The sequence below is a fragment of the Phaethon aethereus genome (assembly GCF_964289735.1).
Source record: "Phaethon aethereus genome assembly, chromosome: 6".
In the NCBI taxonomy this organism is placed as follows: Eukaryota; Metazoa; Chordata; class Aves; order Phaethontiformes; family Phaethontidae; genus Phaethon; species Phaethon aethereus.
The window spans coordinates 41,500,458-41,526,469 of record NC_138580.1 but is presented as its reverse complement, the minus strand read 5'-3'; the positions used below and the strand labels follow the sequence as shown (position 1 = coordinate 41,526,469).

Sequence of the window (26,012 nt, the reverse complement as noted above, 5' to 3'; positions counted from 1 at the left end):
GTATAATTAAGAGCTCTAATTCACCTTGTAAGGGATAGGGTCAAGATATCCAGTCAAGTTAGTATTAAAGGAAATTCAACCCATATAAACTATCCTTAGTAAACATTTGCAGTAGCGATTTGTTAGCGTTTATTTCTTTCTCATCTAAGTTAAGTCCATACGCCACTGTTCTATAGAAAATACAGCAGCAGTGCAGATGATTCAGTTGCGTTGCGGTGTGGGACTTCTGATTTTTCCATTCTGCGTGGGAACGTACCTTTTGATAAATCGAGGCTAGGTTTAAGCCTTTACGTTGGAGACCAATGCAGATCTTCCTCTTTTCTGAGGTGTTGCAGATGTGCTGGCCTGTTGAATTGCATAAAGACTAGTATGTATAGAAGACGTTAAGGCGTCAAATGCTTGGCTATTTAAGAAAAACCTAAGTTTACTGGCTTTGAATGGCTTACTAACAGCAAAATGTATCAGGTATCATGTAATTAATACCTAATTGGTAAAATGATGGATGCATACTTCATGTGAAAATGGTAATTACGACCAAGGACCGCTATATCTGCAATCCCTTGCTTTCTAAATTACTACAATTACCATGAAACCTGCCTTGAATAAGACAAGTGGCAGAGCTCCTGTAGACTCTTAAGATAGCTTCAGCATTCCAGTAAATGAATCTTAAGTATATATAGATGGTTTCATATTTCCTTCAGCTCTTTTCTTGAAGACAAGATGTGTCTCTTGCTGCCTGACATTACAGAGAATCACACAGTCACAGAATCACTCAGGTTGGAAAGGACCTTCAAGATCCCCAAGTCCAACCGTTAACCCAATGCCACCATGCCCCCTAAACCATGTCCCGAAGCGCCACGTCCACACGTTTTTTTTGAACACTTCCAGTGTTGGTGATTCCACCACCTCCCTGGGCAGCCTGTTCCAATGCTTGACCACTCAATGAAGACATTTTTCCTAATATCCAGTCTAAACCTCCCCTGGCCATTTCCTCTGGTCCTATTGCTAGTTACTTGGGAGAAGCAACACCCACCTCACCACAACCCCCTTTCAGGTAGTTCTAGAGAGTCATAAGGTCTCCCCTCAGCCTCCTCTTCTCCAGGCTGAACACCCCCAGTTCCCTCATCAGACTTGTGCTCCAGATCCCTCACCAGCTGCGTTGCCCTTCTCTGGACACGCTCCAGCACCTCAATGTCCTTCTTGTTGTGAGGGGCCCAAAACCGAACACAGGATTCGAGGTGCGGACTCACCAGTGCCAAGTACAGGGGCACGATCCCTGCCCTGCTCCTGCTGGCCACACTATTGCTGATACAGGCCAGGACGCTGTTGGCCTTCTTGGCCACCTGGGCACACTGCCGGCTCATGTTCAGCTGGCTGTCAACCAGCACCCCCAGGTCCTTTTCCACCGGGCAGCTCTCCAGCCACTCCTCCCCAAGCCTGTAGCGTTGCATGGAGTGGTTGTGACCCAAGTGCAGGACCTGGCACTTGGCCTTGTTGAACCTCATACAGTTAACCTCAGCCCATCGATCCAGCCTGTCCAGATCCCTCTGCAGAGCCCTCCTACCCTCCAGCAGATCAACACTCCCACCCAACTTGGTGTCGTCTGCAAACTTACTGAGGGAGCACTCGATTCCCTCATCCAGATCATCAATAAAGATATTGAACAAGACCGGCCCCAGAACCGAGCCCTGGGGAACACCGCTTGTGACTGGCTGCCAGCCGGATTTAACGCCATTTAATGCCACCTCCCCACCAAGAGGAGGAATCATATAACATTAAAATGTAAAGCACTTTTCTCTCCTTGCCTGGCACAACTTTTATTTCTCTTCAGAATTAAATTTAGTCTCTAGTGTGATTGTAATGTGAAAACCTTTGTTTTCTCATAGAGTGAGTTTGTCTTGGCAAGAAAATTGATTTCTAGGCTCTTCCTTTGCATATTTTACATGCACATAGCTGCAGTCCTGTGTGACACATTTTTAAATCAGTTTTATTTTGATGTAAGCAAAAAGTGATGTATTACCCTGTAACAAGTGGGAATTTCAGTAGTCTGGGTTTTGCAATTTTTTTCTGTAATGCTACAACAAAGAAGCGATGGGAAATAGGGTATTTTAGTGATTTGTGATCTAAGAACTTTCGAATCGCCAGAAGAAAAACTGCTACTAAACAGTGTGCTGGGTTGTTTACGTAGCTGAAAGAACAAAGAAGATGCGTGCAACCTAGTATCTCTTTCCACCTGTCTAAAACTTTAATTCTACTTGTAGGAACAAAATAAGATGTGGTGTGCATGGAATTTGAGACCAAGTACTTTGCAGACCAAGGTGAATTGAAGTTTATAGGAACAGTGAGTGTCAGGAATATTCTGTTACTCTCTGGGTTTTTGTTTCCAAAAAGCCACAGAAGCATGAAACGTGACTTAAAGGCATTTACACAACTCTGGTATGTCTGTGAATACCTTAATTCATGTCATGATTATTTAAATATTTTTTTCCAGGGAGCCTGATTAAAAAAAAAAAAAACAAAAACAACAGTTGAGTTGTGGTCCAAGACGTCTCAGCTGGGATGAGGAAAAAGGAGTTGTTTTTTCTTCTCCTACCCCACTGCCACACGAAAATGAGGTGCTGGAACAGACAACTGATACGAACATGAACTGCGAAATCTGTCCAGTATATTTTCTGTTTAAGAAAACCAAGAAGGAGAGCTGAGGTCACGTTATCAGATTCCCCTTAAATTCAAAGATGCCGAATAGGTGAAATGAGAGTTGGGGAGGGAGCAGGTTCCCGGCCGAGGAAACAGAATTAAGGTAGTGGCACTTGTGGGTGTACAGTACAACCGCAGGGAGAAAGCCGGTGCAGGAGGTGGTGCAACTGTTAGGGTTGTATCTATGGTAATTTTTGAGAAAGTTTTAAGGGCGCAGGTTTCCAGGGTAGTATATCCTTATGAGCCTGACGTGAAAGTAACTTAAAGCGTAACTTCTTTCCTGAGATTGGAAATTGTTGGCTGCTAGTTTTCTGAGAATTGGTAATTATCTAGTGGCACTCTGCTCTACTTAGGCACCAAAACAAGGGACGGCTGTTTTAAGGAGGCTAATAACTAAACATTGGGGTATATTTAAGATTTTTTTGTAATGCAGAGTAAATTGGTTTTGTGTTCTCCAAAGCACAAAGACCATCCAGCATCCTGACTCGAGGGAGCAAGTAGCTGTGGCAGGCAGCGGAGCTTTCATCTGTCTGTGTGTGGAGGAACTTAAAATTTAAATGAAAATGTAGGATGTGACTCTTTGCAATACTTTCTGTTCCCTACTTTCTAAGGTTAATAATGCTTAGGCTTCCCATGCAGTGCATGGTATAAAAGAAAGGCATTGGAAGTTCTTACAGAGAGTTATTTTAGCCACTAATAGGTATCTCTTTTTACTGCTTGAATTTTTTTTAATCTGGATTTTTTTTTTTTTTATTCCTTATATGATATAAGGTAATTCCATTGCCTTTGAGTTCTTCTTTCCCATTTCCTTTTTGTAATTGTAGCCCATTTTAGCTCTTTGTCTCATTGGTAGAATGGGTTGAAAGCGATTGCATCGGGTGTTTTATTCCAGTTGGTTGTTTTGTGGCTGTCGCCGCGCCGCAGCGCGAGTGAGGTGCAGCGGTTTGGTTAGCACTTGGGTTTTGTAGGACTGTCTCCGCCGCATCCCGGGTGAGCTACAAGCCCAGCAGAGTACGTCCGCACTGGACTCCTTGGTCTGTCCCCAAAGGATAAGATGCATCACGCTTCAAGTGCCGCTGAATTTCAGTTAGAGGTCCCTTAAGTGGTAAGGGTTACAATAAGTATGTTCCTCCACTAAGTGCTATAGGGTAAAGCCTTAATGCGCTTTCCAGAAAGCTGTGATCACTTGCTTTCTTTCCAAACTTGACCTAAAAATAATTTTATACTATAGCAGCTTCCACTGATAAACTTTTTCAGTGCCTACATATCACTTGAGTAACAGACACAGTCCTGAAACTTCATGTTTATTATTTAAATACTCGCAAAGTGTCACCTTCAGCCTTCCCTTTACAGACGAAGGAATGTCATGAGATTACTGTGACAATAAGTTGCTAGCCTGTTACCAAAACATGTAGAAATTTCATACTGGGAGATGTATGTCCATGTTTTTCAATTTCCATCTAGTACCTATTTCCATCTAGTACCTATTTCCATCTGATGCTACTTCCACAGAGTGTAATTATGCAAGCGGGATTGAGAAAGACTGCTTTAAAACTTCGGCTGCTTTTGTTCAGCATCCCCTCACGAGACTTGTGTTTGGCCAGAGACTCTTACAAAATACTTACACAGAAAGTTCAAGCATGATTTGTTAACCTCGATAACCTTCCAGTTGGCTTCATTCATGGAAAAGGTCTAATGCTTCAGTTGCTGGGCTCTGAGGTGAAACCAAGCATGGAGCTTGTTCTCCCTGGGGTGGGGGGTGTTAAAAAAAATTTTCTTCTTTTCTTGCATTACAGTAAATTAAGTGTTCAGACAAACAAGGCAGGAAAGGAATACCATATTTTGACATTCTTTATACTTGGGTGTGCTGGGAGATTTAACAGTGAGATGGGGTTCACAGTTCGATGTTTCAGGTTGACCGAAACATGGGAGCTGTAGCAGAATTGGACAACCTTTTCCTCTGTAAGACAGTGATTCCTGTCCCTTTCTTCCCATGTTCATGTGCAGACTGAAAATGTAGTTCTTCCTTCTGTGAGCAGTTAGGTTCCTAAAGTTGCAAATTTCTTCACAGAAGCCATTAGCTGTTGTTATCTAGTTAATTTTTTTCAAATATGTAGGAATCTAGAGGCCATATTTACTTAGCAACCAAATTTTATCTTTCAGGAGTAAAAGGAGAGGCTCTGTCCCAGACTAATCTGTGTATTCTGTTCTTGGTGAGCAAGCTGGCTTAAATGTAAATGAATAGCAGCGAAATTTGTCCCCTGAATATGTACTTACAAGCTTTTCTTTAAAAATGTACTTTGATGCTCTTTGACTCATGGTTTCCTGGAATTCCATAACATCATCATCATCCATCTAAAAATCTACACGTGGCTTATACAGAGAGATTTTTAGAAGAATTCCAAGTGAATGAGTTTCCCAAAAGCAATACGAGCCTTAAAGTCCAGCTTCTTTCAAGGAGCTGGGTATTGCTTCCATTACAGCACTCGGGCCACAAAACATAGAGAATCTGAAATTTTCCGTGTCAAATTCAAATCCTAGGTGCGAGGGTTCACAGGCTTTACTCAGCACTTTGTGGGGCAGCAGAAGCCATCAGAGTACTTTTTTTTTTTTTTTTTGGTCCATAAAACCCAGCCAAACGCTGTGTTGTGTGCAAGAGACAGTGATGACTTCAGACGCATGTTTCAAAATTACCTCCTCTCAGTTGTCTTCTGTTTTGCTATAATACTATTGGGTGATTATTTTTATTTGGCATTTCATGCTGACATCCAGATAGAAGATCACACTTGTCTTTTTTGATCATTTTAAAGTATTGCTGCAGTTGGCTCTCTTGGGCTTTTGGAGCCTTTCAGGCTTAGCATAAAAGAGTGTATTTATGTATTCTGCAGTCTCCCCTCTCCAGCCCTTCCCTCTTCTCGTCCCCCTGAGACTGGCTGTGTGGGTTAGCGAATTCTTTGAAAACCTCTGGCTACTGTTTAAAGTGTTGCACAAATAAGGAACTATGTTAATTAACGGAAGAAGTTAAGTATTTGCCCTTTTCCTGGGGAGAAGGTGCTGAAGAAGCAGTTTCCTAGGAGGGACTTCCCTTTTAGGTTGTGTGCCTTGAGGGTCGACCAATCTTTAAGATGTCTTTAACGTGTTGCTCCTTGAACGCTTAAAGGTTTGGTGACTAATGTCTGCAGGATTTGTGCCCTTCTCGCAGCAGGCTCCTCTGAAGGTTGTGTCCCAGGTAAAAACTGTAATTCAGATTTCTAAGTGCTATTGCAACATCAGGCTTTTAATAGTAATACAAGTGACTCAGGTCTCCAGTGCTGCTTGTTTTCTGCTTCTGTTGAGGCAGAAGCTAGTTTGGAGTTTGTTTCTGGAAGAAGTGCCCGCCTTCCATTTTCTCTTTCAAATCACAGAATCATTAAGGTTGGAAAGCACCTTTTAAGATCAAGTCCAACCATCAACCCAACACCACTATGGCCACTAAACCATGTCCTGAAGTGCCAAGTCCACACATTTTTTGAACACTTCCAGTGATGGTGACTCCACCACCTCCCTGGGCAGCCTGTTCCAATGCTTGGCCACTCTCTCAGTAAAGAAATTTTTCCTAATATCCAGTCTAAACCTTCCCTGGAGCAACTAGAGGCCTTTTCCTCTCGTCCTATCGCTGGTTACTTGGGAGAAGAGACCAACACCCACCTCACCACAACACCCTTTCAGGTAGTTGTAGAGAGTGATGGGGGCTCCCCTCAGCCTCCTCTTCTCCAGACTAAACAATTATAACTTCTAGATGTATTTCTGAATCACAGCCCAGTGTTTAGCTCTCAATCTTAAAGAATGTGTTTAAATTCTGCTTTACACATGTTTCTTTTTCAGCTTGTAGTAGATTTCTTACTGGTGGCTCTTTTTTTCTTTACATGTAGTCTTAGGTTGTTTTGGAGGGTTGTATCGAAAAGTAGGACATAGTAGTTAGCTGACTTTATTCACAATACATTTAATTCTCAACATTATTTTTTTAATTTGCTGCTATAGCAGACTGACACTAGGTTTTCTACACGTTTTAGGAATGACAGGAGCCTTCCATCTTGCAGGATGGCAAGATTAGCTCTTGGCGAAGTGATAGACTTGACCTTCGCCACGCTGCTGGGAAGGCAGGTGGTTCTGCGGGAGGTACGGAGCTGCCCTGCTCCATCACCATTACGCGTTGGGGAGGAGGAGGAGAAGGGGATGGAGGGGGAGTGGATCAGCTTAGCTCTGGACTCTCATGGCCTGGCTTTCCTTCTGAGTGAGACTTTTAAACAGGCAACCTGTTGTCCTCAGTACTGCTAATTTTAAAACTTCCCAGGTATATTTGTAGGGCTGCCACTTCGCATTAGGTAACATCTGTCAGAAAAACCCTTCTAATTTACTTTATTGTCATTCTCTTTTTTCCCTCCCACTCCTCCTTGGTTCTCAGTCATACTAATATAAAAGGTATTCAGTGAAATACAAAGTACAGATTGGAAAAAAAATTTTCCTACCCCTTAAGATACAGTATGCTGTTACGTAATGACCTTTCTGTTCTCATGTTTGAATTGGAGTATTTTGGGAGATAATTTAAAAAAAAAGATTATGATAGTTGCTTTGTCTGGGTTTCCTTCACAGATCTTGGTGTGATTTTTTTGGTGTGTGTTCAGACAGATTATAGTATAATCACAGCTAGCTAAGTCCGGTTTTAACTTGAGGGTTACTATTTGTAATGTAATACTGTAATGAAAGGACAGATATTATAGAAGCTGACTATAAACTAAGTATAAAAAGCAAAGGGATGTTTATAAAAATAGAGAAGAAAAAAAGGCTGAAATCTGTGCTTATCGAGTTAAGTGTTTTGGCTTATCTTGGTTATGCATTCTAGGGTTCGTTAGTAGGTGTGTTAAGATCTTTGGAATTATGTTGGAAGCTTGTGAAGCTTCCAGACTTACAGACAGAAGTGTTGAGCAGATGTTGGCAGGAGATGATTTATATGTTAGATCGAAAGGTAGAGGCTGTGTGAATATTTGGCTGAATGAGTTAGTGTCTAGAAGATGAAATGTGCAATAAACGCATTTTTGAAGGAACTGCAGTGAAAAAGAGCCATGGTATTGTAAATCATGGGGCTAACTGTTTGGAAAGTGGTGTTTTGGGGTGTAAAGTTTTTAAACTTACAGACTGGTGATGGAAACAGGTAGGAGTGTACTAAAGTAGTATCATGTCCTGCCAAAAGTAGCTGATTGCTACTGTTTGGTTTTATTTGTCTCCAGCTGGCTTGATAAAAATAAGCTTTTAAAATTAGACTTGTTGCGTATATACAATTAGTGGGAGTGACAAGCAACTGTCTGCATCGGCTGTCCATAAAATAAACAAAAAAAAAAAAAAGTAAAAAACGCCAAAGAAATAATTAAAAAAAGCTACCATATATGCCTGATTTCCAATCTTGGTAGTAGAAATTGAACCATTAATTTAGTTGTAAGCCCTTGTCACCCAACACTATGGGGTCAGACGGGTTGTTTCAGGGGTCCTTGGCAGGAACCTAATAAGGCACAGCTTTTAAAGTACTTGACCATGTTCATCTGAAGAGTTTTTCTGTCTGATTAAGCTCAAACATCCGATGTTCATAGTAGTGCCCTGATGAAATTTAAATAAAGCTGTGCTAAGTGAAGAGATCATGGTGCTGGAGAGAATACGAGGAGCAAAAGCAGCAGTGCAGGAATATTAAAAATAATTTCAAATTGTAATTGCAGGGTTTAGTGTACAGAGCAAGTCCTGCAGGTGAGGCAGTGGTGAGTGTGGGTGCAAAGAGGCTCCTGGTACTGGGGATGCTGGGGTCAACGCAAGAGGTGCGGGTGACCGAGGAGGGGGTTTCTTGCAGGTTCCTACTGGTTATTTTTCCTCCCCTTTAAACTGTCAGAAATACTTTTTTCACAGGAATGAGCTATGAAAAAGGGCATACTCACAACATGTAATGTATTCCGCTTTTATTTGCTCAGTGCCAGCGTTTTTGTGTATTTATGTGCTGTAGATGTCAGATGAAAATGTGTTACTTCATCATGTTGACTTGATCAGCATCTAACATCTCGTTTGTGGGGTAATTTTGGAGATGTGAGCGCTCACGTGCAGGGTACAGGTGCTTTATTGCTTTGCAGACAATGTTTCAGAGTTCCGCAGATTCAAGATAGAACCTTGAACAGGATGAAAATCTCAAACCTAGTTATTGTATTTAACAATCCTGTGTAGGTGGGTGTTGTGCCTTTCTTAGGAGGAAAGAGAACCAGAGATTCTTTCCAGACAGATATAAAATGGCAGGCATGGTTCTGGTGTACTCGCTGAAAAGCGGTGTGCTGCTTTATGAATAGTTTTGTCTATAATGCTAAATGTTCAGTCTGCATGGTACTATTTCTGCTGTGCCATATACCTCCATATTACCACTTCCCCCTGTGATGCTGCTTTTGTTTTTTCCAGTCTATTTTTCTAACTTGTTATGGTCATGTTGAAGTACAATCCCATTTTCTAAGATAATTGCAGCCCCTCCTGCTTCATCATGTAGAAATAAAATAGCCCATTACTTCCATCTTCTAGGTTATTAATAAAATATTTGCATGAGTCTTAACTCCTGCAGAAGCTTGCACTGGTATCCTACTTTTTTTAAAGATGAAGCATTTGAGGAGTAGCAAGTGTGGCTTACCTCTACTTCAAGATTACGGTAATTTTACGAGGAGTGGGCTTCTCTAGTTGGCTTACAAGCAGCACGCCACTGACTGGCAGAAGCTTTATAGCGAAAATGTAACACGCACTCCTCTGCTCCAAGTCTTGTCTCCACGTGGTGAAGGAAACGTAATTTCTCAGAGGCTGGCTCTGGTTTTGCTCATCCATCTTCGTGATTAATCCACCATTTTCTTCTCCTTCTGTCTGAAATATAACAGTGGATGGAAATCGCAGCCTATTTACTGTGCCTCTGCCTTCTCCTTTTCCTTTCGCCAAGTTCTTCTAACAGAGAATCTGCTGTGACAGTATTCCCTGCACCCAAATTTCTTTTAATTGAATTAGTATGTCATAACGTGAGGTTGGCTCAAATAAATGCTCTTTCCAGACTGGTCTGTGAAGCACCGGAATTTTTTTGTTTTCTTTAGATGCTGGCATCTGCTTAAAGTTAATGGCAGCAACTGCTGGGTGTTTCATTCCAGTTGGCTGGTGTTGAGCCAAGAGCGGGTTGCAGCAGCATGTCATCCTGTTCCCTTACTTGCTTCATTTGCAGTCCCAGCCAGGCAGTTCAGGACTGCGCTACTCTGTTAGATTTTGTTAGATTTTGTTAGTTTTTTTGCCACTTGGAAATGAGACCACAGACCTTTGTAAAAATGGCTTTCAACATAACTGCTTCTGTTTGTCCTCAAGATGAAGCCCCCGTCCCTCCATTTTCTATCTAACCATATTAAGTGGCGTTAGTTATGGTGTCTGGTTCTATGCAACTTGAGCAGCCAATGCATTTTTCAAGTGTAAGCTATATTTTCCTGAAGGCTTAAAAACTTAGAATTTGGTTGATTTTTTAACTCCAATCACCAGTGGGTTTTGTGGGCCCATCAGATCTGGCCTTCTGTAAAAGCACTGCAAATACGTCAATGAATATATCTCAGAATTAAGTTGTTAAATGTCATCGCGGCTGCCACTAATATTCCGGCAGTAAAGGCCTCTAAATCTTTTTTCATGGAATTACAAGATGATATGTTAGCTGCTTTGGCAGCTCTTACGTAACGATAAGATTACATGTATGGTGTAATGTCATTACATCATACATGTTTTGTGCCTGTGAGTATACTTTGCTTTGAATAGCGCTTGATACTTCAGGGAGAACAGGGACAATCTAGTCCGTGATTCAGTCCATGTATTTCCTAAAATATATCATAAACCTACTTGTTGAACGAAACAGATGGTGGGTTTTGAAAAGCTCAGTCTAGGTTGCGTTGTTGGGGGTTTTTTTTCTTCTCACCCAGGTACTTTGTTGGCAAGCTGGTACAGTTAGCTGCTTGCAGCTATGCTCTTGTGCGAGATTGATGGTTCCCCAATCTTTGCACTTCTGTGGTTGTACACTCAGCCCAACCACATCTGGTTTCTGAAGTATTGTCTAGCACAGTATTTTCATTAAGGAAGTACCCAAAAGCTAACTTCACATGTGGCTGAGTGATAGTTCGTGATGGCCTCTCTGCTGCTAATACCATGAATTGACTCAAGCACTGAGCACGTGACGTGGCAAAAATGTAATTTTAGTGCTGCTTGTGTGATAATACTGAAACTCTGGGAAGAATATTTTCAAAGCATAGCTTATTTAAATAAAAATTTTGTGTAACGTTGAGCTGCAACGCTGGCATTGGTTTACTGGGCTGTTGCAGTCATCTCTCTTTGGTGCTTCTACTCAGTTGCAGGAGATCTTGCAAGCATTTCTTTTTTTTTCTGAGCTTAACCAATGATTTTCATATATTTGGTCCTGAAACGATCTGTGTATGAACAGAGAGAATAAATGACTTCTTAATGTGTTCCCCTGAAGAGGAGCCAGATTCCTAGCACCGTTTTTTTTATCTTAAGGAGGGGTTGGGGGGAGAGAATCTGTGTATGTAAGACAACTGACCACTGCTGTCAAAATTCACATGTCATTGGGAATACAAAATAGAGGCTTTTCCAGCTGCTTCAGTCTTACCTTCCATCTCTCCTTTCCTGCCTGCTCTGCCTCCACGGTTGTGGTACACGTTCAGCTGCTGCATGGGTTTGTCATGTGGCCAGCCCCCCGAATTTCTCTTTCTCATATGGCCAAATAAGTTCATCCCCGTGGCAATTTGCTTGAATGAAGGAGCCTGGCGAATGCAGTCGAGCCTGGGGACACAGTACGAAAATCAGCGGTTGCTTCGGTGAGCAATTATGCAGTGGAAGAGCTATCGGCTAGAGAAAGAGGCAGCCGGGCTTTCATAGCCAGATGAAGACCTTCATCCGTGGAATTTCCTATGTAATGTAAAGCTTTTGTGATACAGAGCACCTTTGATTACAAATACGTGCGGTATTTAAAGTTAGCATCAATTTTTACTGAGGGACGGTTTCGTGCCACTGCTGATTCGAAGCATTAACCTTTGTCGAGTGACGCGCATAGAAATGCGATTAGGAAGCTTTTGTTGATTCCCTCAGCCTGGTATTCTGACTTGTGCTGGGTCTTTAGCCGTGGTCGTAAATCGCTGACACAGAGAATTTATTTAGCTTTATATTGATCAAAGCTGCATTTTTTGATCTGGAGCATTTTATAGTAGGAACCTGGCCTAATGCACGTAGGAGAGTGGTTGGTTCTATGGGTTGCATCAGAAGCACCGCTCTGCGTCTTCTGGTGGGTATTGTGTGTGGTTCGTATGCGGGAGTAATATTTGCTGCCTTTTGCAAAATTTAGCAAACTTTCCAAATTTTCTGTACATGTCTGAAAATGAGTCTCTGCCGATTGATAATGATTTTGCCCTGGGAAACTGGGTATACTGCAGTGATTTATAAATACAGAATTTTAGAGAAAATAAAGCACATACTAAAATTCTCCCAAAGTAAAGCTTCCATTGAACCTGTGTTTCAATGATTCATTTTTATAAAATTACCGTGATACTTCATGAAAACGGTTTCCAGCTCCATCTGTCTGGCTGAAGAGAGCTATTTAGGTATTCACTGGCATGTCTTTTATATGGATATATCTCATATATCATACTATTATCTTTTTTAGAGGTGGGGTTGGGGCTGCAAGTAAATGTGGCTCAGTTGTTGGTTGCACGTCTTGCACTCGAGCGTCTTTGTGCTTTGACGTGCCTGTTGGGATGTAGCAGAAGCGATCCCTCCGTGCTTCAGAGCTGTGGTCCAGGCTGCCAGTCTACGTCTTTCAGTGACCTCCTTTGGCAGGTACATATGGGAGTTGAGAAATTCCCTCATTAAAGAGCTGCATGTGTCATAATACTGATGGGAGCGGAACAAAGCTAGCTCCCTTGGGACTAGCGCTGTGTTTTTTGAGCTCATTTTTTAAATTAAGAAGGTCATTTCTTTGTTTTCAGTGTCATCAGCTTAGACAGTATCTTGTGGCTCCATCAAATATACAGATATTTGCAAAAACACAGTGGTATTTTGTAGGCATGGGAGGCTGCTTCTTTGTCGGGTTGCAGTAGTTCAGTATTTGAACTGCTCGATCTCTCATAATTCCTCTTTCCTGATGGCTCTGTGATGCTTTACAAACTCCAAAGATGTATTTTTCAAAAAATTACTAATTCAATGCTGCCCAAAACAAACTGTCCCGAAATCACTTGCCCTTGCACCGCTTTTACTTGCCCAACCTCGAGATGGGTCACATCAGGGCTCACCAGGTCAGAGGTAGAATCAGTCTGTTTGGCTTAATCTCATGACCGTAGATCCGTGCAGGACAACCACATAGCCTTGGTTTCGTACGCTGGCAGAAGTCTGTATATTCCTCGGTGTTTATACTATTGTCTTAATAGTGAGGTAGGCTTTCTAAATTGCGGTCCTGCGTAGTACCTAATGTTGTGATGTGCTCATGATCAGGGCTCTTTGATGGTGTAAAAACATAAATTAATTGGGATGCATCCTGCTTTGGTCTCCAATTTGCATAAAATAATTCTTATTTGGGGAACGAGCTTGAGTCTGCTGTTATGTTTCTGGATTTTCAGATTTGATTTGAAACGCATAATTATTGCAGGTTGGAAATGCAGGGTATTCTTTTGAATATTTTGGTTCTAGGGTTTATTAGTTTTAAACTGTTTATTGTGGAATACTTAAACCCAAACAAAAATAAATGAGTGCATGAGGGTGCACAAGGAAGTAGCGCGTGTTCCAGATAATGAGCACACTCAGCTTTTAAGGGTAAAGAAGCCACTTGAGTAGATTTAATTTGATGGTATGCGTGTTGACTGCGGCACTGCTCCTCCAGTGTGACAGACCGTGGTGAAGTGGTAGAACATGTCAAGATTTGAATTTAATACTGGAAATAAAAATACGTTAGCATTGTAACAAGCTCCACCCACAGTGTTTTTGGGGAAGGCCAGGAACAGGTATACAAGCGGATCGCTTAATGTGGGCTTACGTAGGAAGAGAGCTTTGGGTAACTATGAGATGAAGAAAGCACACTTCTCAAAGCTGCTCCCGCGAACGAAAGGATTAGTGACCCTGAAGTGCCTTGCGGGAGTAAATCTCACGTTGCTCTGTGAGCAACTCTCTCAGTTGTGATGGGTGTATACACATCTTGATAGTACACTCATGGATTTTTTTTTTATTATCTACTTCTTCAGCATTCTGTTTTCCCTTGTCTGTACCTTCTTTATACCTCTGAGGACGGTTTGAGGATACAGTGAGACTTGAAAGGCATCCTATTGACAAGAGGCAATAACGAGTTGGCTCTCAAGCCTGTTCAGTCCATGACATTTTGTAATTAGCTGTGTGAACTTTCAGTGTTTAAAAAAGGGAAATAAAATGGCGATTACACAGGACTTTCACTCCTCGATCAGATATATACTGCGTTTCCTTTGTTACTTACAGCTTTAAAGAGCCTCTCTGGAGGGCTGTATATTAAGTAATTCATCTTATTTAACACTTCATTATGAAGTATATGCAATTAATTGATACGTATAGAAATAATGATTTGGTTAATAGAAATTCAGTTCCTGAGAGCTGACACTAGTTTCCTTTTAATGTTTTATGCTTGGTTTTGATTGTTCTTAGCAAGTTCACTAATGATATATGTTTATCTGCCACTTGATCTTCAAAGGCAAAATTTAAATCCAGTTTGTGAGCAAGATAATGAAAATCTATACATAGCTCCTCTACTCTTTCAGTGCAACTAAACAACCAGGAATGTGACAGTCTTAATCATTGCATGTTTGGTGCTGCTAAGCTGTTCATAGTAGGGTAGGTTTATAAAGAAAAATAAAAAAGCCAACACAAAACCGACAACAAAACCACAAACAAAAAACCCCTATTCTTATGTCTTTTGCTAAGCATGAAATGTGTTTAAACATGCTTAAACATTGCACATAGCTGAAGCATTGAGTGATCTGCATTTGAAACCTGCTGTAATGGTTGGGCGGCGGGAATGGTGGGTCTAAACCATTTTGTTGTTTCCCTAAGGCTAGCAGTTTTTGTGCAGATGTTGTGAGGATCAGCGTTAGCCTGTACGTGCTGACGTACTTGCTTAGAGAGCCTGTTCGAAGAACAAGTCGGAGTTGTTCACTCACCTATCGCGTGTTTAAATGCGTTGGTTTTGATGGTACGGCAAGTTTTGAAGTAAGCGTAATTGGAAAATAGGCTTCAAACTGGAAATAATTCCAGTTTAAAAAAAAAAAGGGGGGGGTGAAGAAAGAAGTTTAGTGTGTGTCAGTAGATATGTTTTATCTTCATTTGGTAAGTTCAGATGTGAGGCAGTTGGATGATGCTGAGCATGGCGGCCTCGGGGCTTTTGTGGCTTTGGTGGGGAGATAAGAGTGCTTTTGCTTCCAGGAGAGGAGCCTAAATGCAACCCAACTACTTAGGCAGGCCAAGTTTGTTAATCCTGGCTTAGGCTCGGTCACACCAGAAACCCTAAATGTGATTTGTCATGATCTGAAGTCCGTCACGAGACACGGCAGGATGCCTGAAGTACGCTTAACCCCAAAGGAAAGCCGTCGCCATTCTGCCCTTGGGTCCTGCCTGAAGCCCCCATGAGGCCGGGGGAGAGAGGAGGAGACGGGGCAGCTGCACGCCCCGCTTCGGTTTCCGAGGTTGGGTGCCAGCTCTTTGGTCTTCACGAGCACTCGATATTCTACATCTCCCTGAAATTAACAGGATCAGGAGCAGAATCTGGCTGAAGGCTGTGACTCTGCTCTTCTTATCTAGGTGCCCAAAACAGGTCTTGAGTTCATCCTGCTACGAAGTGGCACAACATTCTCTGTTAGCATAGTACATCTCTACAGAGGTACCACCATTGTAGTTTTTTTTGTCTAACATGTGTCTAGTATTTTCCCCTAACTGTGGTTTGTGACTATAGAAGTATCATTTTCATAACATTAAATGTCTTGTAAGAACTGGGCTTCTCTTGAGGAAAAGCTAAGACACAGAGGAAATTCATTTTGGTTCTAATACACGATGTTGTTTGTACGTAACTGTCCCATGTTTGCCTTTTTAGAGATGTATTTCTTAGCATTCTGTGAAACAAAGGCGACCGTCTTTTAACTGTCTGTGTCAAAACCAAGCACACCTAACATGGGAGTTAGTGTTTGTAATGCAATTGTTGGCTTTTTTGCATATTAGCCTTAAAGTAGGTGGCTTATTTCTTAAGTCATTTCTATGCGTATGATACGCGTGTGAACTGAACTTACATTCCCAGCAGTTCATGTGCTCGTGAAAGATCTTAAGGACACCTTTTTTTTTCCACAAGCGAAGCCTTTTTCTATTTAGTATTTTTTTTACCTTTTCTGTTCCGTAATGAGTTACTTTGTGTGACAGGTGGGAGATTCAAGAAAGAGATAGTAGTTGATGGACAAAGCTATCTGCTGCTGATTAGAGATGAAGGGGGCCCTCCAGAGGCACAGGTGAGCATTGCGTATCTAAAGCTTTATCAGCCTAACACCCTTTTTCCTTTTAAAAAAAAAAAAAATTTCCTTTAAGAAAACTGGGTTTGGTTTGTTCTTTCCTGGGACTTGCTCATCTTTCTGCTGGGAAAAAGTATATGTCGCCCTCAGGTGAAGAATACTCTGTTTCCAAATTATTTGGGATTTAAGTTACGTCGTGAAACTGTGTAATAAGGATATATGGCTAGCTTGTATTGAATGCCTAATCGATGTACTTCCAGTGACCACAAAACTGCACGTTACTAAGATTTCTTCTGAGTTAGAACCCCTGAATTGTTAAAATACAAAGTAGACGTATGCGCAGTGACGCGCGTACCTGTGTACAAGTCCTTGCGTTCCCTATTGCTTCCACGTTTTGCTCCCTGTGCTGTTTCCGACTCGACTTTGCGAGTTCCAGTTCAGCACCATCGAGTTCTTGGACTTCTGACTTGGTGTCCGTACACGATGTGTTACCTCCTCATCTCGTAGAAGGTGACACATCGGGATTTGCCTTTGAGAAGACACTTGCGCGTTTATGTGCTTAACTCTTACTATATCTCGAGTGAAGCATTTGCTTACATGAGGCTTAAATCACCGCAGACTCCGCCAGCCTGGCACCCTCCTGGTCTCCCCTCTACCTCTTCTTACCTGGGCACTCGTGGAGCTTCTCGAGTGCCTTGGCTGCCGCTGGCCTTGCTTTGCTCGGCCGTTCAGCGATGGATCAGCTTCCAAAAAAAAAAAAAATCTAGCAGCAGGAACTGAGCTATCGCCAAACAGCTGAAGGGGAGCGGTGCCAGCAGCAGCAGCTTGTGTTTCAATGCTCTACTATTGCTCATTAGCTGCAGGAGGATTAGAACATGGGGGAAGGTGCCCGGACAAAGGAGAAGAGAAAGGAGGTGGAGGAAATGGAGACCAAGAGAGACATCCTGGAAGGAAGTTAAAATAAAAACAGAAAATTAGTGTCGCTCTCACATCTGCAGCCATGTGAGGCAGGAGCCTAAAAGGAATGCTCTGTTTGAGGCTGTGAATAATTTGGCTGAAGTACACAACAGTTTCCAGTTTATTTTAGTTCTGATGCACGACACTGTATGTAACTGTCCCATGTTTGCCTTTTTAGAGATGTACTTCTAACCATTACACGAAACAAAGGCGACCGTGTTTTAACTATATGTATCAAAACCAAGCACACCTAACGTGGGAGTTAGTGTTTGTAATGCAATTGTTGGCTTTTTTCCACATTAGCCTTATTCTTAAAGTATGTGGCTTATTTCTTAAGTAATTTGTATGCATGAAATGACTTAGAGATTGCTTAGAGAACAGTCACTCATATAAAAACATACATACTGGAGTTTTAAAGGTAGACACAACAATCTAAATAATTTTTCTACCTGAAGAATTGGTTTTGCAGTGTTCATTGGAGCTAACTGCAATGAACAGACGCGGTGTTTTGATTTTGGTCTCTGCTAGGTAAATTTGGGGGTTTTCGTTACTATTGTAGCTGAGATTTGTTTTTCAGCAAATCATGAGGATGGCAAGGTTAGTGCTGTTTCAGAAGATGTGTTTCACATGTAAACTCTCTTTGGGTTTTTTGGGTATAATTTCAAGTCGTATGTCTATTAAAGATGTTTAATCTGTTTATTAATTCCTGGAACAAAGTGTTTACTTCTGGATTCATGAATATTTATAACTGAAATATAATATAATGAAAGTGGAATACTGTCTGAAGAAAAATGTTTACCTCCCGTTATTTTAACCTTAAGGTTCTGCTTTTTGCAATGGTACGGTATATTTTTGTGGGTAATTGGGATAGAATTACAACTTCAATAAGCAGCGAGCTGAACTGCGGTCTTCCTGGCACTTAGAGGCACTGGTCAGGGAGGGTTCCCCAGGTGATGGCTGCTTTGCTTCAGTGCAAAGGCTGCAGCTCAGGTCTCAGTTGACTGTCCCCTGCTTTTTGGCAGGCAGGGAGGGAAAGCAAATTGACATGAAGACTCACTTTCTGGATCTGTGATTTCTCTTGTTCTTGTCTAACAAGAGGTTTTTCAAAGATGAAAATAATTTTTTAGGACCCCCCCGCTCCCCCCCCCCCATTTTCATAGAACGAGGAGGTGGTGAGGTGCATTAGCTGATTCAGTTTGTGAATATTAACCATTTCTTTTGCTCACCAGGTTTGATTTTACTCTTGCTGTGATCTGTCACTAATGTAGCGGCCTTCTATTGTAAAACCCAATTAACATAGCAACTGAGCTATAACCAGCTATCACATGCTATTTTTCAGAAATTGAGAAAATTTTTTTATGACTTGGTCTTGTTTGGGCTTATCTTGAACTAACAGATCTGCTCAATCAGAGTAGTAAGTCTGAAGATGGATTTGTGTCTCAGCAGCTCATCTATCCTCCTTATTTTAAGCCATTCCCTACACAGTGGTATGGATAAGACATCCGGGCTTTCCGGACTTGTGCGTGTCTTCCAAAATTCCTTTGGTTGTTAGTATCACAGGTCTGATATCCACAAAGCTTGAACTTAATATAAAAAGAGAAGTAAGAAATGACTGGAAATATTTTGTCTGGAGGAACTGCATTGAATAATCACCCTCTGGATTTTTTTAATAATCTTCATTAGAAGGCTGCTGCTGCTACACACTGATGAAACACTACGAAAATTCAGAGAGACTTTTAGCTTCCGGACTGATGCTTCAAGAGTTCTTGGCATGATGCTGCTGAGTCGAGTCAGTGAGAACCATTTTATAATAAGACCCAAAACCAAGTCCACAGTAATGATGCTGTCTCCAGTCCCTTTGGTTCGATGTTCTGGTTTGAAGAGTTTAAATTTAATAGTGTGGTAGTTGACCTTATTCTGGCAGTAACTATGCTGTGTGTAAACAGCATATTTTTATTATAAAAACCTATTGTTACTGTCTGGAAGATTTTCCTCCTGACTGTCTTGAAAACCTCAAAACATTTTTGGCTTTTTTTTGGCTTTTTACACTGTCACAGTAAGGGATGACGTAGTCTTTGGTTTCAAGTACAGTACAGTCATGAATATGCACACTAACTTAAATTATCAGGTAATTTGCCCCGTGAAAAACAGGCAAGAAGTACTACTACCTCCTGATTCTGAAAAAGGAAAACGTAACGAGCTCAGCAACTTCAGTACCTAAAGAGCTTTCCAGATCCATACTGTCAGTTCTTTTTTCCTTCCCTTTGCATATGCCAGCGTGGGATGCCTTACTAAAAGCTGAGATCGTGTGAATCTACACACTAGTGATTGAAGCAGTTTAAACGCTGTGAGAGCAGAAACAAAACTGCAGGAGTTGGTAGGGCTGAAGTAAGTGCTTACAACCCTAGGCTAGCAGTGTGAACCTCAGCAAAACGTTTCCCGAAGGAGTCTCCTTGCGGGTCTCTGTATGGTCAGCGTGTCCCCAGTCTACCTGGCGTATTGTAGTAGCAATAAAATACCAAGTATGAATACCGATGGCTGAAACTTGTTTCCATTGGTCTAAATTTGGGTAGGAATGGAGTCACTTAGGGAAAAATAAAGGCAGTGAGGTAAGCTTCACTTCAGTCTTTCTTTTGGTGTCATGTATACGTTTACTGTTATGTTAAATGTGTTTAAACGATCTTACTTCACGTGTGAGCTCAGACTTTTTCACTTGCATGGTCACTTGAGCAGCACCTTGCCTTGGCCTGCATATATGCATGTCTTGTAGCAGATGACTGATGCCAAGAGAGACTAGTTTGCTTTCACACTGAAAGCTGAATGAGACATTCGGTACTGTTTGCTCAGTTACGAGTGTCTGTATAGTGAAGAATTGGAAACTTGGAATTAACCATTTTGGCCATTGATCAAGATACGAGAATTACTACAAAAGCTGGTAAAACCACAACTGTAACACTTGTCCTGGCATTAACGGAAAGCTCAGCATGCGTGCATGTGAAGCACAGGGTGGGGAAATACCACACTAAATGGGGTACTCAAGTGCCTAGAGATAAGTGTTATTCATTTATAATTCACAAATGCAGAAATCCAAAGCTGTGATGTTTTCTTTTTCTGTGGATCAAACCCAACATGCCCTGGTAGTAGTTGGGCTTGTAATACCATCTACCAGTGAAGAAGAGATGCAGTTGCAAGCATGGGGGACAAACCTTTGCGTATCCCAGATCCCCATCACTTGCAGGGTGATGAATGCCGATTCATCATTTCAGAAACGGTGTGCCGCTTTTAAGGCCTTGGTTATTGTCACTAACAAAGTTTCTCTGATGTGTATTCTCCTCTGAGTAAGGTAAGAATGTTTCTCTTTTTCCCTTTTTTCCTCTTCACTGCTTTTCTCACAGTACGCCTTTTCTGTTTTTATTCTGCAGTTTGCCATGTGGGTGGATGCTGTTATATTTGTCTTCAGCTTGGAAGATGAAATTAGCTTCCAGACTGTTTACCATTACTACAGCCGTATGGCTAACTATCGTAACACTAGTGAAATTCCAATGGTACTCGTGGGAACCCAGGGTAAGTGCAGTCTTGATTTACGAGTGCATTTCTGTGACCGTATGGACTGTTCCAAGGTGGCAAAGCCATGTCCTGTCCTGTCTCCTCTCCTGCATCAGCCCTGTAACTCATTTGATGATGAGAGCTTGCAGATAAACTGCCGGTTAATCAGCGGGGTGGTGGTCTGGGCTTCGTTGGCTGCCTTGTGGGGCCATGGCATCGCAAGGACTGGTTTGAGATGGCAGAAAAATGTCCTTGCAGCACCCTTGGGAGAGGGACTGTAGGAATGATGACTTACAAGGATGTTAAAAAAAAATAATAATTTTTTTCGATGCTTGCTAGTCACGGTGGTTTACTTGGTCAGCAGGGATCTGCTAGTGTTGAATTTGGGCAAGTGAACCAGTTGTGTAACAAAGTTCTGGAGTCAAACCGATTTCCATTAGCTTGCTGGTCTAGAAGTGATCAATACCCTGGCATTCCAAAGAGGCAGACGGATCAGAGATCAAAAACCTCGGACACTGTGTTAAGAAGCAGAACTGAACCGTGCCCCTGTGCAGTCTCTCGGGTTGTCCACTCTTTAAATCAAATAGAAACGCAGCTTTTTGCCACCTGAAACAGCCCCCGCCAATTCAATTTTTCCAAAATCCCTTCTGGAGCAGCAGCTAGCTGCAGCTACCCTGTGGGAAATGTAACAAAAGAAAGGTACCAGCAATATTTCAGTTTCTTTTGCAACTGAGCCGTCTTTTGGATATTCCCTTCCTTGTTTTGCCGGTGCCATCACATCAATGTTTCAGCCGTTTCCCGTATTGCGCTCGGTTTGCTGCATGGAGTAGACACGCAAGGGTGGAGGCTGCTCTGCACCTAGCCATGTAGACGTTCCTCCTGTATACCTCTTACCAAAAAAGAGGAGTTCTCACACAGGAGCCGGACATCAGCCTACCTACTTCATTGCTTCCAAAACAGCAGCTCTGTAGTACAAACTTTTTTGTGAGTTCCTTCCCACTGAAACATTTATTTCCGAGAATACCGCCTGGTTACCGTGCCGTGTTAGAGGGGCAACACAAGCGTCATGAGTTGTTCTTGTAGGTTTAGTTTGGGGCATCTTGCTTTTTAGCGTATGCCACTGGCCTTGGTGGTGTTGGAGCTTTTTGCTGCTTTCTCAACTTACTCTTCTGTCAGCCTTGCGGGCAGAAAGCGGTTCGCTTTCCCCTGCCTGCCTGCAAGAGCTGTGCCGCTGGCGCTGCCACGTGAAGGCAGGGGAAGTGCGGGCAGCACGGAAGGAGGAATCGCAACCGGGCTGCAGGGCGGAAACAGATGATAAAAAACGAAAGGGGAAGTAAGCACACGAAAAGCCCTACGACAGCAGAAACTGCAGCCAAACAGCAGAAATGAACTGCTTTGAAGGGCCACGCTGTCAACTTAGAGCTGGGGTTGAAAAAGGAGGGAGGGAAACATTTCCCAGAGGTGCTTTTCTTTTGGGACTTTTGACACTTCGGGGTATGATTTTTCCATCTCATTCCAGTTATTACCAGAAAGGAATTTCGTTTTTTAAAGTTCATTTTCTGTTGCAGCACTGATTCAAAGGGGATTTTTTAAAAATGTGACTAAAGATACTGCTAATTCTGGGAGTAAGCATCAGAGAAAATACAGCTTTTTAGCTACATTGACTGTCAAACTATGCAGTGAAATGAAATACATAAAACATGTAAATATATCCGTTAAAAATATATTTGAAATATACCCGTTTGACAGCTAGCTTGTTGGTTTTGACTGGTATTCTTGAAATACCAGTCAAAATGAAACGAGCTATCTCCCAAAATGTTAGCACTTGCCTGATGCTTCCTTCCAGATGTTCTCCTCTGCCTCGTCGGTCTGCGGCAGGCCAGGCTGTAGCACTGAGTTTGTTTCAGAAGTCAAAATTTTTTTTGAAGCTGTAGTATTGCTTATCGATTCCTTTCTGGTTAAATGTTTTCAGCGCCCTCTGCTGATGTAAAAAAAAATCTGCCATTAACTTTCCAAATAACCGCTTGGGTTTTATTAATTAGATCTCACGAGCAGGTGGGGATAATACCAGTTGAGCTATGCTCATGTCATGCCCAGAGCCGAGCCTCAAATACAGCATTGCAGTAACCGCTGGCTTCATGCTCGCGTTGAAGTGATGCTTTTTTTCTAAAGAACAAAGGTAGTTTTGCTGCCACGGAAAGAGCAGGTTTTAAGGAAAATTTTCTAAGCAGCTCTAAATGCTGACATGCCTGTTGCGGTAGCTGCGGAGTTTTGCAGAGCGGGCTGTACTGCTGTCTCCCCTTACAGCTTTTTTTGCCACAGCTAATCAATCGCTATGATACTCCTGGGGGGGGGGGGAGAAAGTTGCTTTTTAAAATTTCTTCATAGTATTACCACTTTGTAAATAGTCAACCAACATAACCTTTGTAGAGTTCTTTGCCACAAGAGCAGTGATGAAGAAACGTCTCCTTCATCAGTTAGTAGGTTGGTGGTTTTTTTCCCCTGGTGTAAAGTTGTTTTTTTCAGCTCCTATGGACAAGCTCAAGAAACTGCGGTTAAAAAGCATGCATGAAAAGTAGCTCTTGCAGAGAGGTACAAAGCATTGTTACTTGTTTAGAAAAATATTATTTTGATTGGCTGTGCAGTATGTTCACACAGTGTCTCACGGGTGCCTTTGCATCAAGGTTTGAGACTCAGTCATTTGCAGTGGGTTTCCTGGATCCAGTCTTGGCTGTGACTTGAAAGCCAGGTCAGCCATGCAACCTGTAAATATACATTAAAAAAAATATATATATTTCCATTTCATGTGAAATTGGCAAGTGTCTGCCTCGACCAAGGCATAGTGTATGCCGTGGGTTCAGAGTTCGTGTTTAGCAGAGCGCTTTGCTTCCAGCCCAGCCTCACTAGCACACTGTTGGCTGGCTGTGCCGGAGCAAAACGCGGAGAGAGCTAGCCTAAAAAATGGGAAGGACCAAAAATAAGCGCACAGGGAGAGTCACATGAGGAACTGAGGGAAGAGCCGGACTCGAGTTTTTTAGCAGCGCGGTAACTGCGCTCCTGTACAGCTTGCTTAGTTCTTATCTGCCATCATAATTTTTTCCCCAGTTGTCTTAGCGTTGGCTAAGCTTTTTGAAGAAAAACATCTCTTGTGCAAATCTGACACTTTGCCCAAGTGTTGCAGTGATACCTGGTACCATTTCTCCCCCATCCCGTTGTTTCTCTACTGAAAATGTTCTTCTCCCTACAAACCTGTCATGGTTTGTGCTTCCCACGCTACAGGTGAAGGTTAGTTGTAAGCCAGTACTGATATTTATAGGAGGCCTAAAAATCATTTGCCATGTTTCTAATAATCAGTCGCCCACTTGTTTCTTTAAGTAAGCTTTACATCAGAGCTCATGGTCTTTCATCTGATTGTACATTTTTTTGCAACTACTGACGTGAGTATGTATTTAAAATAACCAAAAAGCATTTTAGGCTTTTCCTGGTTTTTAGAATCAATCGGTGTGGTGGTGATTTTAGTAACAAAGCGTAAAATAAGTGATGTGCATGCCTGTTGTTTCCTAAAAATTCTAAGTCTCATGGTTTGTACTTAAAACTGTTCAGATATTGGTAACAATAAGATGATGTTTTCAAATTATATTTAAATAGGGTTTTTTTTTTCCTCCTTGCTCTTGCTGTAGATGCTATAAGTTCCAGTAATCCACGTGTCATAGATGATGCCAGAGCGAGGAAGTTATCGAATGATCTGAAGAGATGCACTTACTACGAAACCTGTGCTACTTACGGACTCAACGTGGAGAGGGTCTTCCAAGACGGTAAAGATTACTTTCTTCATCCGGCATATCACACAATACTGTAGCTGGTTCTGTCGTGGTTTTTTTAATAACGATAGTTCAGGTACTTGCCTGTTTTACAGATGTTCATTAAGGTTTAATTAAAGAAAATACTCATTTCTAGGGATTATTTGTTATACTGTCTTAAGTAGAGGCTTCATTATGCTGAACATGGCACATGCATGGTGTTGTGTTCTCTGCCAGCACCTTTAGTCTTAAGCATCTTAAGCTAATTTATTTAATCTTCATTTATTTTTACGTTTTCTTTGGTGCTTGTTTTATTTCAGCAATTTTATTTTTGTTTTGATTTAGTGCTTGTGGAGATGTTGAGAGGCTGTTTATGCAAATGAGTTGAAAATTGTCTTGCACGTGTGAGAAAGCGAGAATAAATTGAGAAAACGGATAGGAATAGGGTAATCATGAGAAGTAACTCGCAGCATTCATGGAGTGTTAGGAGTTGGCAGCCTTGTGTAGTGGGTTAGAAATAAAGTTGGCTGCTCGAGGGTGATTTAAAATACCATTAGCAGCAATGTTCTCATTCGCCTTGTAGGAGGCATTTGGGATCATTGTGTACCCCCTCAAAAAAAGGAACAGTAAAAGTTCTTTCTGACCATCTGTAACTATTTTGGAAGAACTCGTGTGCCTGGAGAGGCTGAACTTGGTCTTTGCTGTGAGCGATGGGCTTTGTGCACCCTCTAGTGGAAATTCAGCCGGGTGTCTTGGGGCTTTGCTGTCTTCTCGTCTAACCATGGTTGGCTGGTGGCTGAACGTGTCAGCCCTTTACCATGGCACTTTTTCTGCATGGAAAAACCTTCTTAATTACGTTGAAACAGTTCTCAAAGCTCCTTAGTTCTGCGGTTTTGTTTTTTTGGGGGTCCTTTGCCAACTTTTCATTCCAAAGAACTGTGCCGTCCGTGGCTGCACAAGGCAGTGTCACATCAGTACCTATCAGATGTGTCCAAAGACAGCCAAAATTAAAAGAAGAAAGCAAGCAGAACATTCTGTCTTTTAAACGGAAAAAAAAAAAAGAAAAACATTTTTAAATGGAAAATACTGATTTGCACTGCACTAGGTTTAATTCCAACAAAGGGTGGTTTTATCCATCCTGTTGGTAGGATTTCCAAGAGAAGCATTTGAAGCTGTATCTTTGTGCTTTGCTCACTGTTTTCATTTGAACTAGTTGCAAAAATGACTGTTTTCACTGCCTAGATTTTCTATGTTGAATATGAGTTTCAAAGAGCCGTTAGGGTTTTTTTGTCAATACATTTATTTTTGAGTGCTAGCTATAGCTAGCTTTTTGATTACATGTTCCGAGTGTTTGTGGATCTTTGTACAGTCTACTTTTTTTTTTTTCTTTCTCTCGGGGACCTTTTGAGGGAGAAGTCTCTTGGCAAAA

The 26,012-nt window shown here is 41.8% G+C and overlaps 1 protein-coding gene across 3 annotated transcripts in view; it reads left to right on the top strand.

The window, feature by feature from the left end:
• Nucleotides 1-26,012, top strand: part of AGAP1 (ArfGAP with GTPase domain, ankyrin repeat and PH domain 1) — a gene marked incomplete at its 3' end in the record, with an annotated part of 386,349 nt that overhangs the window by 129,828 nt on the left and 230,509 nt on the right. For all 3 annotated transcript variants that reach the window (XM_082001546.1, XM_082001545.1, XM_082001547.1), the window contains exons 4-6: nt 16,195-16,280; nt 20,660-20,801; nt 24,464-24,598. In XM_082001546.1, coding sequence (XP_081857672.1) covers nt 16,195-16,280; nt 20,660-20,801; nt 24,464-24,598 — 363 coding nt within the window. The remainder of the gene's footprint in view (nt 1-16,194; nt 16,281-20,659; nt 20,802-24,463; nt 24,599-26,012) is intronic.